Source organism: Neophocaena asiaeorientalis, unplaced genomic scaffold (genome assembly GCF_003031525.2).
Source record: "Neophocaena asiaeorientalis asiaeorientalis breed wild unplaced genomic scaffold, Neophocaena_asiaeorientalis_V1.1 scaffold140, whole genome shotgun sequence".
NCBI classification, from domain to species: domain Eukaryota; kingdom Metazoa; phylum Chordata; class Mammalia; order Artiodactyla; family Phocoenidae; genus Neophocaena; species Neophocaena asiaeorientalis.
The window spans coordinates 1,287,530-1,305,712 of NW_020173729.1; the positions used below are offsets into that span (position 1 = coordinate 1,287,530).

Below are 18,183 nucleotides of genomic sequence, written 5' to 3' on the forward strand. Positions count from 1 at the left end.
ATTCTTACTTAACACCTCAACGTTTCCCCACAAATCTCTGAGCTCACACTCTTTCAACTAAACCTATGCTAGTCAATATGTCTCTCAATTCTCTTGGCAACTTGTTCTTTTATGCAAATTGTATACAAAAATATGACTTGCATATCTTAAAAATGTGATGTAAACAAAAAGAACAATACCGTTAAATTACTGTTCATAATCACAAAATTATACTTTTAAATACAGGAGTTATTTAAAATCCCTTTCATTATGAGAAGGGCATTATAATGCAAATATAGGAGTTATTTAAAATCCCTTTCATTATGAGAAGGGCATTATAATGCAAGCAATTCACATTAAAAGGCATTCTATTCAACAGATATGTTGATTGGTGGGCCAGTTTTGCCAGTGTTTTAATTCACATGTAATTCGTGTAGACCCTGTGTCAGCAACAACTAACGGTAATACTACTTTATCTTAAAAATGATAAACTATTTCCACTTATATGTTCTGTGATTACTTTACGGTTCTCAAATTTTAGTCCTTTACAGAAAAAAAAATAAAGCATGTTGATAAACTGCAATTTGCCATAACACATTCTCTCTCCAAATCTTAGTATAAAACACAAGACATGACTTTTGCACACTCTACTTTGATAGAACAACCAGATTTGTAATTGATTTCTTTATTAGATTTGTCAATATACATGGCAGCTTTCTCAAATCTCAAAGTTCCAAAAGTATGTCATTTTAAAGGTGAAAAATCATTTTCCTTTAGATGTCATATTCCTAGAAAGCTATTAAAGTCTATTTATAAACAAAAATAATTCATAAACTAACACACTTTAGAAATCAGAATATTTTAAATTATTTTAAATGAATACAAGATATGCCTTTTTAATTAACTATCATAGTTAAATTTAATATCACAAAACAAAATGACTTGTCCCCACTAATTTCTCAAGTGGGGTAAAGTCATTGGGTTTTACACTTAATATAAGTTTTAAATGTGATTATTAAATGATAATATTTTATCAATTATAGGAAATATTCATTTATAGGAATTTCCTTAGGTTCATCAATCTTTTTAGGCCAAGTTTGAGCCCATGTCAACCTTCAAGGTTAGATTCAGTGCACCTAACCTGCCTATTAAGTTGTCAATTTAAGAATACGAATTTCATTGATAAGACAGGGAATAAACAGTGGCTAAATCACCGTTCAACTTCCAAAAAAAAAAAAAAGCTACAGTGAATGGGATAGTTTCAAATAACTAATTATTTAAAACAAACAATTTTTTAAAAAAATTTAAACAGGAATGGCCAATGATGTTGGATTTAAAATTTCACAGGGTAACTTTAGAAAAAAAAAAAACACATAAAAATAGTGAAGTCATCACCTTATTGATAAAAAACTAAACTTTAATAGTCACTGAAGGGGTAACAACCACTTGTAGTCTACATTTAAAAGTAATTTTAATATAGCTAAAACAAACTAAAAACAAAGAATTCTATTAAAAATAACAAAAATGATAAACATTTAATAACACCTAAAATGTAGATACTTAAGATCCTAAACAAAAAATATTAAAGGTAAAGGGCCTTAAAATTTTTTTCAACAATTCATCTTATAAATTCATTTTCTAAATAGCTCATATCCTTTGCTTTGGTGTTTTGTCTCCTATCAGCTAAACATTATACAGTAGAAAATCACTTATGTTCTTTTCAAATGCTTGGCATTATAATGTGATCTCATATCTTTCCTCAAATTAAACTTTGCTCCACATATTCCACATGTATACAGGTGAACATCCATGTGCTGTTCCAACTGTTCATTGTTTGGGAATATCTGAAAGCAGACCTGGCATATAGTCTCACCAGCAGATAAATGAGAAATCATATGCCGTACATGGTCATGTTTTCTGAAGTTGCCTTGATCACAAATGGAACAGACATACCTGGCCATGCCTTTGTGCATATCATTGTGGAGTCGCAACTGACGTTCCCTTAAAAACTGCTTTCCACATGTCTGACAAACAAACTGTTTTTCCTTGGTGTGAACAGTATAGTGTTCTCTTAAGTGACACCGCTGATAAAATCCTTTCCCACACAGATTACAAAAATGCTTTCGTCTGTGATCCCTTTCATTCTCTTCCATGATGGCACTCTTGAACATGTCTTGGTCTAGGCAACTAGACATATGTTCAACCACTAGATTTTCAGTTTCAAAACGCTGGCCACAATTAGGACATCGAAAAGGACAGGCAGAATGTTTAAATAACTGCTTTTTTTGGATATTGTTTATCTGGAAATGATTGTCCCTAAAATCATCCAACATTTCAACAAACATATCCCTGATTTCAGACTGTTCGTCAGGATTCTCTTCCATGTCCATCTTCTCCTCAGTACTTCCTAACCCGTTCATTGTCAGGTCTTGGGGCTCTCCACATCTCTGGGCATGTTCCTGAAGCTGTCTACCCTTCACAAGTATTTGTCCACATTTGCCACATGCACAGATATTTTCGATGTGTTTGGCTAAGTAATGAGATGACAGGTCCTCCTCAGTTATTGTGAGCCCACACAACTCACAGGATGCGTTTTCAGTATCCTCTTGTACTGGACTGCTGTTGTTAGGGGGCCTCATATTTTCTAAACCACCTCTTTCATCAGTGTTTATTGACATCCGAGGTTTCAGAGCTTTCCTCCCACTTTTTTTAATACTGACATCTTCTTGAACATAGTATCTATAAAATGTCTCTTCAGGCTCATCTTCTAATTCATCATTGTCAGTGGACTCATTACAGTCTTTATCAGTAACTTTAATAATGTTAAAGTCTTTCAGTTCATCTGTAGGGATATCTTCTGGTTCCATCTTGATAATGATTCTTTTCCTCTCAGCAGCTCTGCTTTTTTCTTCACTGGCTAGTTCAGACTCCACTGTGCTACTTTTTCTGCTTCCAGTGGTTGAAGTTGAGTCATCAGCAGCCTGGCTTGTGTCTCCTCTGTATTTGTCCGTCTGTGCAGAAAATGTCTTAGAAGAATCCTTTTCAACAAATTCAGCTTTGATGTTACTGTCTTTTCCATCTCTAATATCCACTATTCTGTGGTAGGATCTTGTATTTTGGTATGAATGTCTGTTAGTACAGGTTAGCACATGCTCATCTAGTAACTTCTCACAGCTAAAGCCAAATCCACAACTATCACAGGTAAAACTCCGTCCAAAGCGTCGTGAGACACGTTCTTTTGGAGTAGATAATTTGGACACAGAACTCTTCTTACATACATCAAATAATGGTTCAGGAAAATTACCTAATTGCAAAGACTCTTCATCAGGCTCTCTATTATGTGGTGTATTTACTGTTGAACTTGGCTCTGCACACCATCTATTGGCTTCACTGCCATTTCTAGCCACAGTGTCTTCATACATTCTTACCCCAAATATCATTTTGCTGTTCTGGTTGCTAGAAGCAGAAGATGAACATTTTGAACTAGAACAATCTGCATCCTGTATGTCTTCTAAACAGTCAGGAACATTGTACAGCTGTAGGTAGTTCATTGCCACTTTAAACTGCTCAAAACTGGAAGGAGCTGTCATAATTTTTCCTAAATACATAAACTGCAAAATAAGATCAAAACACTCGGCACTAATTTTCATGTTGCTGAGATTCAGCTGTGCAGTACTATGCTGATGATTCATGAAAAACATTCTAAAATAGGAGCTACAGGCAGCTAGAACTGCTTTGTGTGCTTGAAAGTAAATGTCATCAATTGCAATACAACAGTCACAGAGGAAACCCCATTCCCTTTGGTTGTTTAGCTGCTGAAGGACGTAGCTGCTGTGGCTGGGCTTTGCCATCTTCTATTAATTAGAGACCTATGTAAAACAAAAATATTAAAGTCAGACAGGATATCAGAAAAGCACTTAAAAAAAGAATAATTTTGATCATGACCTGTGACTTGTGTGAATTTACTATTACAATCAAGGTATGGCTAGCTTTCCAGTCTAATGTAGTAAAGAACAATAACATATACCTGAATCATTTTTAAAACTTGAAGGTGAAGATACCCAGCCATTTATTCAAGCATCTCGTTTTTATTTTAAGAAATACAAGCAAAGGTATCAAAAGCAAAAACCATACAGTTTTGGTTTCATTACGCCTTTAGGGAAAAAATGTATACTAAATTTGAAAGGAAAAAAGACACTAGTTTAAAAGTACTTGAAAAAAAAAAAAGTACTTGAAGGATACAAACAATGAAAGTTAAATAAAATAGCAATTTAAACTGAAAGTTAGTAATTCAGTCTCAGAGTATGAAAAACTTCTTAGATGATTGATATAAAGGAATGACTGCTCATCCTTAAGTGTGATATGGGTATGCTGGTTGTGTTAAAAGCATCCTTATCTTTTAGATACATAGACTGCTGTATTTATTGATGAAATATCTAAGATATGCTTGCAAATAATCCAGTGGGGTGGGTGTGGGGGCTATAGATGATACAGAACAGGCCATGTGTTGAGAACTATTGACGCTAGGAGGCAGATATAGTTCTATTTTTGCATGGTTGAAAATTTCCTTAGAAAAATTCTATTTACAAAAGCTTATTAGATTACATGGAAATGGCGCCAAGCAAATAGGTTTGATCAATGCTCCTCTCTTTTCTTGATTATTGGAGAGGCAATAATTCTATAGAGTCAGAGTATCTGTCTTATATTGCTTGGCTTGCACTTTACAGTATAAAGAAACAGTGGATCTATTTGGGAAGGAGATATCTATCCTTAGATTGTAAATTTTTCTTCACTTTTCAATCATTAAAAAAATACAAAAGTAACACACGTTCATTGAAAAAAACTGAAACATAAAAGTACATAGAATAAAAACACACCTTAGGTTGCACACCTCTTTCCAGAGGTAGCCTCTCCAATCGTATATCTTCAAATCTGTTTATGCTATACCTACAGAGTCAACAGCTATTGAGTACCTACGACGTGCCAGGCACATAGTTTTGCTTTTGTTGTTGTTTTTGTTTGTTTTTTACCTAAATGGTATTGTACTGTATACACCTTTCTGCAACCAATTTTCTTCACTTATCAACATATAAATATTTTTAATGTATGGAGCTGACAAGGAATAAAGAGAGGAGAGGAGAATATTAAAAGCACTGTAAGTCCTATTACATTACAAAGCGAAAATAAGATCAAATTTTAGCCTTAATTTTTAATCTGTACATATAATACTTCAGAATCTATCATCTACTCAAAAACATCTTACACAATTTGACTGAGCATAAGAAGAACATTTAACAAGCTGTTCAGAGAAATAAAACGTTCACTCTTCAGTCCACAAACCCTTCATTCCCTACAGTAGAAATTAAAAGATTATCTAACTTCACTAACTTCCACTTGTTTTTTATAAACTGTTTGTCCCAGATCACATGTGGATGACATACCCCTTTCCCCGACTACCTAAGGCCACTCTGCCTCCTTCTTCCTGCCTGAAGACAGGGTAACACAGTAGGCATGGGCACCTGGTGAAATGAAGGTGGCTTATAATGAGACCTGCTGCCTTCCTAAACTTGCAACCTCTAGGCCTTTTCTGTAAGCCAAATCAAGTATTTCAAGAAGGTCCAATATTTCAGCCTTGTGTAACTCAGATATCTGTACTAGAATTGAAGAGTCATGCTCAGTATGTACCCATATACAAAATGCAATGTATGCGCAGATCTTTATCAATGTGTTATTTATAACTTGAAATGCCTCGCAATAAGGTAGTTGTAAGTAAACCAAGGTAAATCTACTTCTTAAAATTCACCATATGTGGCCTTTATGAAAATTATATTTATGAATGAAGGCTGTAGAAGGAAATAAGAAAAGTTTTCAGGATGGAAAGTCAAGTAAATAAACACAGGCTATGAAATTATGTAACGATTACAATTACATAAAACAAATCCAAACAACAAAACCTTATTCAAAGGGTTAAAACACACACACACACACAAACACACACACACACACACACACACACACACACACACACACAGAAAAATGCTGACCCCAAGCCCATTTTTTGTAGGATGAGATTTCTAGGTCTATAGACATTTTACAGGATTCAGAGAGACCTTTAATGAAAAAGGAGGTAGAGGGATAGATATTATCTCAATTTTTTTTCCCTAGTAATAAGAGTTGTTCAAAAATGAAACGAACTCATCTAGAGGATAATGAGTGCCCCGTGTAGAAGCAGGGATGAAATATTGTTGAGGACAGTATGGTACAGTGAAAAGAGCACAGGCTTTGGATCAGACAGGCCTGAGTTCCAACCTAGCTTTGCCACCTTAGGTAACTTGCTTGTCCTCATTGACTCCAAGTTTCCTGAACTGTCAAAGTGGGGATAATAATACCTCAAGAAAGTGGCATGGACATATATACACCACCAAATGTAAAAGAGCTAGTGGGAAGCAGCAACATAGCACAGCTGTACGGTGATCAGCTCGGTGCTTTGTGACCACCTAGAGGGGTGGGATAGGGAGGGTGAGAGGGAGACACAAGAGGGAGGAGATATGGGGATATGCGTACATGTATAGCTGATTCACTTTGTTATACAGCAGAAACTAACACACCATTGTAAAGCAATTATACTCCAATAAAGATGTTAAATAATAATACCTCAAAAAACACATCAGACATTAAGGTTCATAGGAGCAATGTGCAAACTGTATAGTGCTTGGCACGTGATAATTAATGGAAGTAACAGTGGCAATTGTGACAGTGGTGATGCTTCCTTAAGCGTAGGAGGTAAGTTTGACGAGATAATCTTACAGTTTCCTTCCATATAAGAGCCCAGCAGTATGAAAGCCAATAGTTTATCTGTTAAAACTTTCAGGTTTTAAATGCCCTGTGCTTGAAATAATGACACGAAGAGCTTAAAAGTTCCAAGGACCCTTCTAATCTAAAGGAAAAGCAGTTTTATGGTCAGCAACCAAAATTAATGCAGCTACATAGAAGACCGATATGATAGACACATCGGTAGCTATAGTCATAATTCAATTAGTGAACATACATTCTGTATTAACATAAACAAGACACTAAAGCATATAAGAGCATCAACAGCATTTTAACACACACTTATTAATTCAACAAACATCTGTTGAGTATTTTAGTGTACCAGGCACTGTATAAAGTACTGAGAATCAGCAATAGCATAGGTATTCTATCATCTCAAGGATGCCTCACTGAGGGGAATTTTAACTTGTTCTAGACGAGTGACTTCATTGAACGTGTACTCTGCAGAGTGCCTACTCTGTACGTGAAGGCACTGTGCTGTGGTGGAGAGAACAGGGCTCCAGGTCAGACACACCCGGGTATGAATCCCACTGCCTCCACATCCCTCTGTATTTCTATCTTCGCCTCTTATGGCTGGAAGCTGAACAAGTACCTTTTTGTCAAAAATTAATGCTAACACTACAGCTCCTAGGCTGACCTAAAACTGTAGTTTCTCCAATGTTATTATGCAAATGCCCAAGTTCTGAGTAAAGTGGATTTTAGGGAGAGTAACTTTTAATAGCAATCATTCACACATTGTACCAACAACTCTGTTCTTGTTACACCTCATTCAGAAAAGCTTTAAGAAGGCTTAATAACAGCAAAACAAAAACAAATAAACAAAAAGGTGGGAGGCGGAATCATGGGTGAAGGATCTAAATTCCTGTGAGACTTTTAGCTTGTTATGTCTTGAGAATAATTTTTGCATTAAAATGTTTATATTTCACTCACTTTTATTAATTAAACAATAATTTCATTCAAATTCCAAAAGAGGTTTGCTCTCTTCAATTTTTAAATTATCCTTAATAATGCTACCCAAAATACTTAGTGAACTTTGTTATAGTAAAGCTTGTTACCTGTTTTTAATAATTGCTTATATTTCAATTCTTGTTTTTATAATGGCATTGTGTGATTGCTTTTGTTTGTGTTACTAGCTACATCACTGGTAGAACAAGTTTGTACAGCTAGAAGTTCTTCAAGGGCTGGGGTTGAGAGCAGAAACTTCAAACGTGATCCAAAGCCAAGGGTTCTCCTAAGGCTAGGATACCAAGTGTGGATGCAGTTCTCCAGAGGAATAAGGAGGTAGGTGATGCAAAAAAGTTTACACTGAATTTAAAAAATTTTTGTTTGAAAAAGTTTAACCAGCTCATCTCAAATTCAAAAACAGCTACCAAACACATTAAGAATATTCAGTAATTTAGATATTCATAGGCTTTTAGAGCTTAGAGATCTAATCTAGTCCAACATGCTGATTTCATAGAAGGACAAAGATGTTGTGCTGTTAAACAATGTATCAAGGATTAACTGTGGTAAAGTATTATAGGTACTAGGATTCCTGCCCACGCAGCTGGGTACTAACCACTGAACTGTGGTTACTACATGCTCCTTGGTATCATGCAGTGTACCCCCATATGTAAAGAACAGTCAGCAAGGACTGGGCATGAGTCCTTATCATAGCGTTTGTTAAGGCCCTTGCACAAGAAACTACGCCCTCTGAACTCTATCTGTAATGTGGTTATACCTATATATGCACATCTAGTCTCACTCAGCAGACGTGTTCCCTAAATTATACTCTGTACGCTGTTTCAGTAAATTTCTCACTGACACAGTAAGGTTTCAGAAATACTTTTCCTTCTTTGCTAAGTCTCTTAAATGGAAAAAAAGTTTTGCTGGACGTTTCTTTTGCCTTAGCCTTAGTGAAATGATAATTTAAGGGTCTATAAATAAGCATATAAAGTGAATGAAGAAGCAACTTAAAGGAATTTTTGAGTGACTCCTTCCATAAGGTAAACAACCACCCTCTGCGTCCCAGACTTGCATTATCAAGGACATTCCCCTGAGAAATATTTGCATAGCCTCAGTGAGTCTACAGTTCAGTGTCCCAATCTCTGAACTACTAACAATTACCTCTGGGTCTCAAGGGACATTGAAGTACCTACATTCATTTCCTTGTACCTATTTCTATGTCTTATATGACTGAATGTATGTATATGGATTTAACCTGTGGGCTATAGACTAGCTTCTTAAGAAGCTTGAAATGTAGTGAAAGGATTCTCCCCTGTTTATAAATCAGAGTATCAGAATGTATTGAACACCTACAATGTTCCCAACATGGCATAAAGCATTGAGGTGGAGAAGGATGGTATACAGTAGAGCTAATTACATATGAGGGATTACATTTTATACCAAGAAATGATTTGAGAAAAATTAAGTACTGAATTATATTGAATAAAGTTCAGTATGCATTTAGAAAAAGCATGACTTGTACTAGAACAGTAGTGGGCTTTAGGAAGGATTTGAGTGAAGTCTTGATGAATGAGTAGAAGAAAGAAAAATAGAAAGCGGTGTGGGGAAGGCATTTCAGGTATCTGTATTGGTGTGTATGTAAAAAATTGGGGAGAGGTACACAGCAGCATAAACAAAAGCTTGGAAATGTAATGGGAGAGAAGGTAAATTTGTTTTACTGGCCTTAGTACCAATGTGCCAGGATCTAGTCTAAGCAGGTGTGTGTGTGTGTGTGTGTGTGTGTGTGTGTGTGTGTGTGTGTGTGTGTGTGTGTGTGTAGTGTATTATATATAAAACGTGTATGTATGCATGTAAATATGTGTATCATTTTATCATTTAATCCTCAAAACAAACTCTACAAAGTACGTACTGTTTTAAGACCCATTTCCAGATAAGAAAACAGAACACAATGTTATATAACCTTCCTAAGGCCACAGAGGACTGGGTGAGATTAGAACACAAGCAATATGACTCTTGAGCCTGAGATCATAGCCTTAACGACTTTGCCACCTATAAAAATAAGGTCACCTTGGCAAAATTCTTTCCTAGAATTCCATTTTCTAGGGTATACAGTGTTCCAATCTCTAAATTTAAACTTAATTCTTTAGGTTTTCTCCTTGAGATTTCTAAGAACTGGCTGTACAGGCTCCCAAAGATAAAAGGTTTTAATTCCAGGCATTGAAATTGGACAGACATGATCAAGTTTAGAAAATCTTATTCACTTTTTAGAACAAGTATCCTGGCTGATTATTAGACTGCAAATTCAGTACTTAGTACAGGAAGTTCTGAAATTGTAACTGGGTTATGTTCCAAAACTTTATTTTTAAGTTAGTTATTTGGAACTTGAAACACATATTCCCATAGAAACAAAGCTATAAATGGTGGCTCCATTCTGTGCTCACACCCTAAAGTCTTTAAAAACCCAAATGGAGCTGTGTGTTCATTTGTCCTAACTGTGCTGTAGTAGTACTTGCATCTTTAGGACTAACAGAGGGACTGTACAGCAATGCCTACTACACTCAACTCTTCAGGATGGGGACGAGGCTAAATGGCCTTTGTGTTCCCCGTGCCTAGCACACTGCCCATGTAGTTGGCACTTAATGCATGCTTGTTAAATGAAAGTGTTAAAAAAGAGCCCAGGGAGCAGACACCGATAGATTTGAATACCAGCTCTCCTACTTATTCAGCTACGAATTTTCTTCACCTCTCTAAGCCTGCTTTCCTCATGTATTAAATAGAGATAAGCATACTTCTAAACAGAACTCTTGTATAAACTAGAGATGACAAATGTTTGTCTTTTCAATCCAAGAGTAATAGGATTTTTCTTAAACATTAATGTCATCATTGTGAACAAAGTTCACAGAATTTTACCAAGTGATGATCAAGTTCAACCCACTACATCATAGATAAGAAAACAAATGGAGGCCCTGAGTCACGTACTCAAAGTCATGTCTTGTTTTCGTGGCTGACAGGATGGGACCTTGGTCTCCTCAATCCTGGTCTAGGGTTCTTCCTTCTATTCTAACAGCTGCCCCCATATATAGCAACACCTAGCTGTCTGCTTGCTTCTCTGCATCAATTATGTCTTCCTGAAAAATAGCTGTTCAAATTTGCAAGGGTTGTTTGCACCTGCACAAAATGGCCTGAGGCTGTTATGCTCTTGGAGACTGTAGTTTGTTGGATGGTATTTTTCTGTCTCCCTACTTGTCAGGCCAACAGCTGTCACTTGTAAAAGGTGTGCTGATCTCCTGCTGCCCGCCATTTCAATCTGTTATGAGTTATGAAATTAGAAAAAAACTCATTGAAACTGAATCTACATAAATAATTTAATTTTCTGTGAGGACCTAGGGCAGTGTTCTATGAATAAGATAAGGTTTTAATTCATGCACTTTGTTTAATCTATCTTAATTGTTGACAGGCAACAAATTGCCTTACTCTTTCGTTTCAGGTCAGGCCACTGGATAGCTGGGGTTGTCAACCAAATAACTGAATAACTGAGGTGTTACTGTAGTTAAGCTCTTAGGTCTGGGAAATGAATTCATCCACACAGAAAGCAAAGGGAACATAGGGGCTCCTGAAATTTTCCTCTCTTCCTCCAGGAGTGGAAGAGGAAAAGCATTTAATTCAGGCAGTCTAAATGTTGATCTGTTTATCCTAAAGAGACAACATGGCATCTTCTGACCACCAGAGGGCACTGGGGTGAAGAGCAGGCTTCTCTCAGCAAAAAGCAGCTTCACCAGGAAGTCCCTTTTTGCACGTGGCATTCATATTCTTAGGGTTCATCTTGTGGAACTTCTATCTATTCCAGCGTACTCACGCTGTGACTTTGTCTGGGACCCACCTAAAACTGCTGCTCCCCCTTCTCCAGCATGCACCAATCACCCGGGATTCTTGGGAGTCACCTGGGACTTCTTCCTCATAATTAACTATTAAGTCTTGCCAGTTTTCTCACTATTTCTCAAATTTGCCCCTCGATTCCATCTTTACCTTCCCTGTCCTCTGAGGCCTCTATCATTACTCCTGAATTACTACAATAGATTCCTTAACTGGTCCCTCAAATCCATCCTTCACCCTCAGATGATTCATAAAGAACAAAAATCAGACCCTGTTATTCTGCTTCTGTGGGTCCTTTCACATACCCTCAGACTGAAGAGCAAACTCCTTCCCAAGGGATACAAAAGCCCTCCGTGCCCCCCCATCTAGTCTCCTACGTGGCTACTTCCTGCTTCAAACTTCTGTTCAAGCAGCATAAAGCTGCTGGACACCACCCCATCCTCCAAGCCCATATACTTCATGTATTTCTTACCTCCATTTTTACTCATGCTGATTGGTTCTTCTGTCTGAACCAGCCACATATCTTTTAAGAATCAGTTTATCACCTCCTCCAGAAAGCCTTCTGCAAGACCTCCCTCTCCCACTGTTTTAGGTTTTGATATTACTCTGTGTATTATCTCCTTATTTTACACTTATTATGCTATTTTTTAAATCATCAGAACAGCAACATAAAGTAGATGTTAAAGCACAGACTAACCAGACTGCCTGGGTTCAAATTCTGGCTCTGTCACTTATTAGGTGTGTGAACTTGAGCAGGTTGCATCCAATCTGTGCCTCAGTTCTCTCATCTGAGAATTGGGATTGTAATCCTTCCTAGGGTTTAGTTACTGTAAGACAGTGTGTCACGGAGCAAGCGCTAAATAAGAATCAGCTACCACAATTATGTATATGTTGGTCTCCCTACTAGACTATGAGCAACTTGAAGGCCAATATTTTGGCTTGTTCGATTCTCTGCAACACAGTGTGTGTACTCAGTAAATGTTGCTGCATGAAAATGTTGAGGCAAGGGGATATGGGGATATATGTATACATATAGCTGATTCACTTTGTTGTATAGCAGAAACTAACACAACGTTATAAAGCAATTATACTCCAATAAAGATATATATATATAAAAGAAAACTGGGGCTTCCCGCAGTGGTTGAGAGTCTGCCTGCTGATGCAGGGGACACGGGTTCGTGCCCCGGTCTGGGAGGATCCCACATGCTGCAGAGCGGCTGGGCCCGTGAGCCATGGCTGCTGAGCCTGCGCGTCCGGAGCCTGTGCTCCGCAACGGGAGAGGCCATAGGAGTGAGAGGCCCTCGTACCGCAAAAAAAAAAAAAAAAAAAAGAAGAAAGAAAACTGGTGAGGCAGCTCTAAGATGATGGGAGGGACTACCCAGTTTCCTTCTTTCAGCAAGTCCACACATAATATTTTTTAACTGTACTGTTTCCAATTGTGTAGCTCCAAGTGCTACATTTTACTCTAACCAAAATCCTGAAAATTTCACCCTTATCTAATTAAGTCAATGAAACCAATAAAAAGAGTATCATAAAAAGTATGTTCATGCCAAGAAGTTTAACTCCATTTTTGTCTTAAATCTATTTAACATTTAAGATTTCCCCTCATCCCAAAGCAACTAACACAGCAAAAGCCTTCATGCTTTCATACGTGCTATTCCCTTTGCTTAGAGCCTTTTCAACATCCAGCTCACTCTCTTCAGGACATTCTTTCTGATTCCAGAGTAAGGTAGATAAGTCTTCTGTGCTTCCAAAACAGTCTATACCTACAACTATAGGGTGAAAAATAATGTATCATCCAAACTGGGATGCTATGTCTATCATCACACTCACAGCAGGGATTATAATGATATGGTTCCCCTGCTTTGCTGTAAGCTGCTTGAGATCACGGCACTGTCTTAGTCATTGCTGTATCCCCTGAGCCTCTAACAGTTGCCTGACATTTAGTTGATATTTGATCAGTTTTTGAATGAATAAGTGTTGAAGAAAGGAAGTTTTATTTTGCTTATCAATTTTTTGCATTATTTCAATTATGGCAACGTTTATATAGTAGTCAAAAATCTACAAAGTGATTTCCCATACATTATACAACTGATCCTTATAACAACCCCGAGGTAGGTATCTTTATTATCCTCATTTTGTGAATGAGGAAACAGGTTCAGTGGTTGGTACTCAAGCGCTCATCTTGTAAGATGGGACTCAAACTCTGACCCTTTTCATTCAGAGCCCTAAGTTTCTGTTTTTGTAAACCAGAAAACACTCTTTCTGGCAATGACTATTAACTAACATGTCCCCTTGGACATTCTAAGCCTCCCAGAGTCACCCCATTCTCATAAAGCCCCATATTGCAGGCAGAATGCCCTGCGCTCCCCATCTCCGCTTCCATCTTCTGACTCCCACGGCCCATCAGAGGAAGCCCTCCCCTAATACAAAAGATTTAAAGTGAGGATGGAGCTCTTCAGTTATCTCTAAAAAGGATCGCATGCATCTCACACAGACAACAAATAGAAAATCTGGTTGGCAATTTAATTCTTTCTTTAATTTGCCGATTTTATTTTGCAAATGATTTGTTCCCAACACTCTCAAATAACAAATGCTGTGATTTAACTTCTATGTACTATTTTGGGGATTTGTTTTCAGAACATCAATTACTTCACAGCTTACTCTTCTTGAATATACCAGGCTAAGGAATAAGTGATTCTGTACTCTGACTAAGACTTCTTATACAGATAACTATACATGGCACAATGTAAGTATACTTAGAAATCTACCTTAAATATGTACCGTCTCCTTCTAGGCCACATCTGAAAACCACAGTCATGAATCCCCTTCTTTCCTCTAATTTCCTTTCCTTGATGTTTGGTATGCTACCTCTGGATATAGATCAAGAGGGACCTCTCATCCCGTAACAGCACAGGGATTATCTTGGCAGTGGCCTTAATGGCAAGTATACCCACTCCTTCCCAACTATAGATTATGAAACTCTTTACAAATGTGAGGGTTTTGTTTTGTTTTGTTTTAATGAGTTTGGCAAGTATAAATCAACCCATCAAATGCTTGACACCAACATTAACATTAAAAGTGTGAGAACTAGCCCACCAAGCTACAGTAAGTACTTCATAAGGACAAACCTACAATAGCAGCCCTGTTGTATTTGAGCTCTCATGTCTGCTACTAAATCATAGAATTTAAATCAGTCCAATGCAAAACATTCCCTTTCCTCTACCTGGCCAATTCTCACCAACCTGAGCAGTGAATAGAGAACATGAGCCCATGAATCATCACGGCCATCCCTAGCCAGGGTGAGGCACACACAGCAGCACAGTATGACCAAATGTTGCTTTCTCTCATTTTAAACAAGAAATTGACTGTTAACAGAGATTACCTCTGGGGAGTGGGAGTCAGAAATGACTTTCATTTTTGTTTTTTATCTACTTCGGTATAGGCTGAATTTTTACAAAGAGCATGAATTTTATATAAAAGCATTTCCATTCTAAGAAAAAAAGAGACACTAATCCCTTTTAATTTGGTTCCCATAAGAGTATAAGAATAATGTCAATATTTTATGGTAAGAGATACCAGCACAAGAAGAAAAAATCAGGAGAAAAAAAATCCTATAGACACCAAAATGACCTCTCAGGCAAATATATCTCAATTTTTTTCAAATATATCTCAATTCTTTTTTGGAAGACAACAGATTGTGGCTTAAAAGTAAAAATCTATGGAAAAATTTCTGCATTTTTATCCCAAATGGTTTCCTCCCCTTTGGGCCAGAAGCTTCATAGGAAAGGCTTAGCACTTTTCCTGGATGGAAGAGAGGCCTGAAAGCAGGCACTTCTTTTCTCTTGCACATTAGAATGGCTGTCCTGCAAGGAACACAGAAATACCCTTAAAAAGCTCCATGGACTATACCTTTCCTGGAGCCTGGCAAAAGAGGAGAATGAGGAAACAGTACAAAAATTTAGCTGTGTTAAAGCGAAATCAAACACAAGGTCAACAGCAAGTGGCTGAGACTGTGCTCTGCCCTGCTAAGGTCCTGGTTAAATACGGTTTCTCTTTTCTCCGACAATGATGCAACCAGGGCTCCCCACTGCCTCCAATTTAGGCCGTGTTGGGGTAGGAAGAATAGAAAGGCTTCAGGTAAGATTGCTCAACGTGAGTTATTTTTCTATACCATGAAAATTTGGTCGTAATGGAGAAATCTACTTTTAAAATGAATGTAAGATGCTGATTGAAAGCTCTACTTGTAGACTGTCATTATTTTATCAATCTTTGGGAAAGCACTGCACCTCCACTAGGCTTCAATTTTCTCTGTTTAAGATGAGGAAGCCCCATCTAGCTTCCAAATACGTTCAGTTATTATTGAGACTTTATTATATCCAGCAAGTGATTCAAAAGGAGTTTTGAGGTTCTGATGGCCAGCCATCATTCAAGCTTCATCGTTTTGTATTCCAAGTGTCCTCATCATATCCATTTGCAATGACAAAATTTCATAATTTCAAAGGAGCGGGTGGTGATTGCTTTGGAGTTATCATGAGAACTGCATCCTTCATCAAATCTGCTCCAGAGTGCCTTGAACTTCAGCTCAAGAGACTGATTCTAAGTCTCAGAAAGCCTGGGACCACTTCTTGGGATCGAGTGTCAAAGGGAAAATTGTTCCTGGCATAGTTTTCCTGTCGTGATACATACTGCATGGAAATATACTTAGGCCAATAAATAAACTGCGTGTACCTACCACGTTGAAGCTTGATTTAGGAATATTATTACATACAGACAAATTCCATACTGTCCCCAGAAAACATCAAGGACTTTCATCAACATCTCCCTGACGCTCCCAATTTGGAAAATGTCATGTCAACCTTTCAGATCACGCAGACGCGCTGCTTAGGTAGGAAGGGAGACTGGGAGGGTGGCTGAGCTCAGACCCAAACCTACATATTTTATTGGTAACAACTCCTGATCTACATCCAACACATTTACCGAACACTAACAGAACTTCTAGCAAGCGCCCGCCACTGGAAGCGAAAGCACTCTCTTCCCAAGAAACAGATCTTTCCACCGAAAATCCCCAAACCCGAGACCTACCACTTTTTACTGAACAAAAAGCTTGTGTGCCGGGAGGGAGTGGGAAAAAGCGTGGCAAGAATTTGCACGGCTCTTACGCCTCCTCCCTCGGAGCGCGCCCAAGTCTGCGGCCTCGGGCTCCGGGACACTTCCCCTCCCACCCGCCAAGGAGCTGCGGCTGTAAGTTGAGAGAAGCGGGCTCTGGGCACGTCAATCAACCGGGTCCTCCCGCCTCCCGTCTACACCTCCCCTCCCCCCTCAAAAAAATAAAGGCAGAGAAAGAAAGGAAAAAGAAGGTAACTAATTTGGGAACTAGTCTCCGTGGGGGCTTCGCCTCCGACCCAGGGAGGCCACACGTCCCCGACCAGGCGCGCCGGCGGGCGGCGGGATCAAGCAGGCGGCCCAGCAGCCACCCGTGGCCGGGTCCTCGCCGCGCGCCCGCCGCGCTCCGGCTCCCCGCACTGGTCGGCGCTGCTCCGGACCCGCACTCCGCCAAGCCCGCTGCCCGCCGCCTTCCGGCCCGGGCCAAAGTTGCGCAAATAGCCCCACAACTGGCAAATACTCACCGGCCGCAGCAGGAACCGGGGCTGCGGAGATTTTAGGGAGTTTAAGGCAAATCGGCCACGGGAAAGGCGGGCGGAGGCAGAAGGGCCGAGAGCTGCAGTGGCGGCGGCGCGCGGCGCTCGGGCTGGGCTGCGCGGAGAGGCTCTGGCTCTGCCAGGGACTGTGCTGCAACAAAGGACTTCCGCTGCCGCACAGCCGCGCCTGCCGCACCGCACTGAGCCGGCCCCGCTTACGCGGCGACTCCGGGTCTGCCCACCAGTTCGCTGCGGCGTCCGCCAGCCTTCCCCTCCCTCTCGACCGCCCACCCACTCCGCCGCTGGCTGCTAGGGGCACCCGCGGTCGCCTGTTTGTTGCAACAAGTTTCTGCGTCGGGCTCCGAGGAGGCTGGCGCAACCCGCACCGCGGGGGCCGGCGCGGCGGCGGCCTGACCACCCCTCTCGCCCCTTTCCCAAGGGTAGGCTTGGGACCTCCTCCTCCTCCTCCTGTTTGCACAGCTGGATGAGACTGGGCTCCTCCCGACTCCCCAAGGGCAGGATGCTGCTTTCCCACTCCCTCCAGATGTCAGACCCCGGCCCCAAAGGGCTCAGCAGTTAGGCAGTCCCTCACAGTACGTCCCTGGCGTTCTGGGGGCGCCGGCACCCTTGCCCTGAGTCGTGCGCGGCCAGTCGATTCAGGATCGCCCATTCCCCGCGCCTCCCCCACCCTTGCCTTCCGTGGGCCTGTCCGCCTCTGGCCTTGAGTCACTTCCCCCGCCATGCTCCACCCCGCCCAGCCGGCCTCCCCTCCCAGGCTCCCGTGGCTCAGCTTCCCTGGCCCCGCGCCCTCACCCCTCTTTCCGCGAACACGCGGGAGCATCCTTCCCCGCCCCCATCTCCTAACTGAGGGGGTGCTTGTGCTTTTGCACACCCTGGGGAAAGTCCCCGGGTC

The 18,183-nt window shown here is 40.1% G+C and overlaps 1 protein-coding gene across 1 annotated transcript; it reads right to left on the bottom strand.

Moving 5' to 3' along the window:
- Window positions 1-494: 494 nt before the first annotated feature.
- Window positions 495-17,940, bottom strand: ZBTB1 (zinc finger and BTB domain containing 1). Its single transcript, XM_024750843.1, has 2 exons — window positions 17,259-17,940; window positions 495-3,848 (listed from the first exon to the last, which is right to left on the bottom strand). The coding sequence occupies exon 2, from the start codon at window positions 3,828-3,830 to the stop codon at window positions 1,689-1,691; it is 2,142 nt and encodes a 713-aa protein (XP_024606611.1). The 5' UTR covers window positions 3,831-3,848; window positions 17,259-17,940; the 3' UTR covers window positions 495-1,688.
- Window positions 17,941-18,183: the final 243 nt, after the last annotated feature.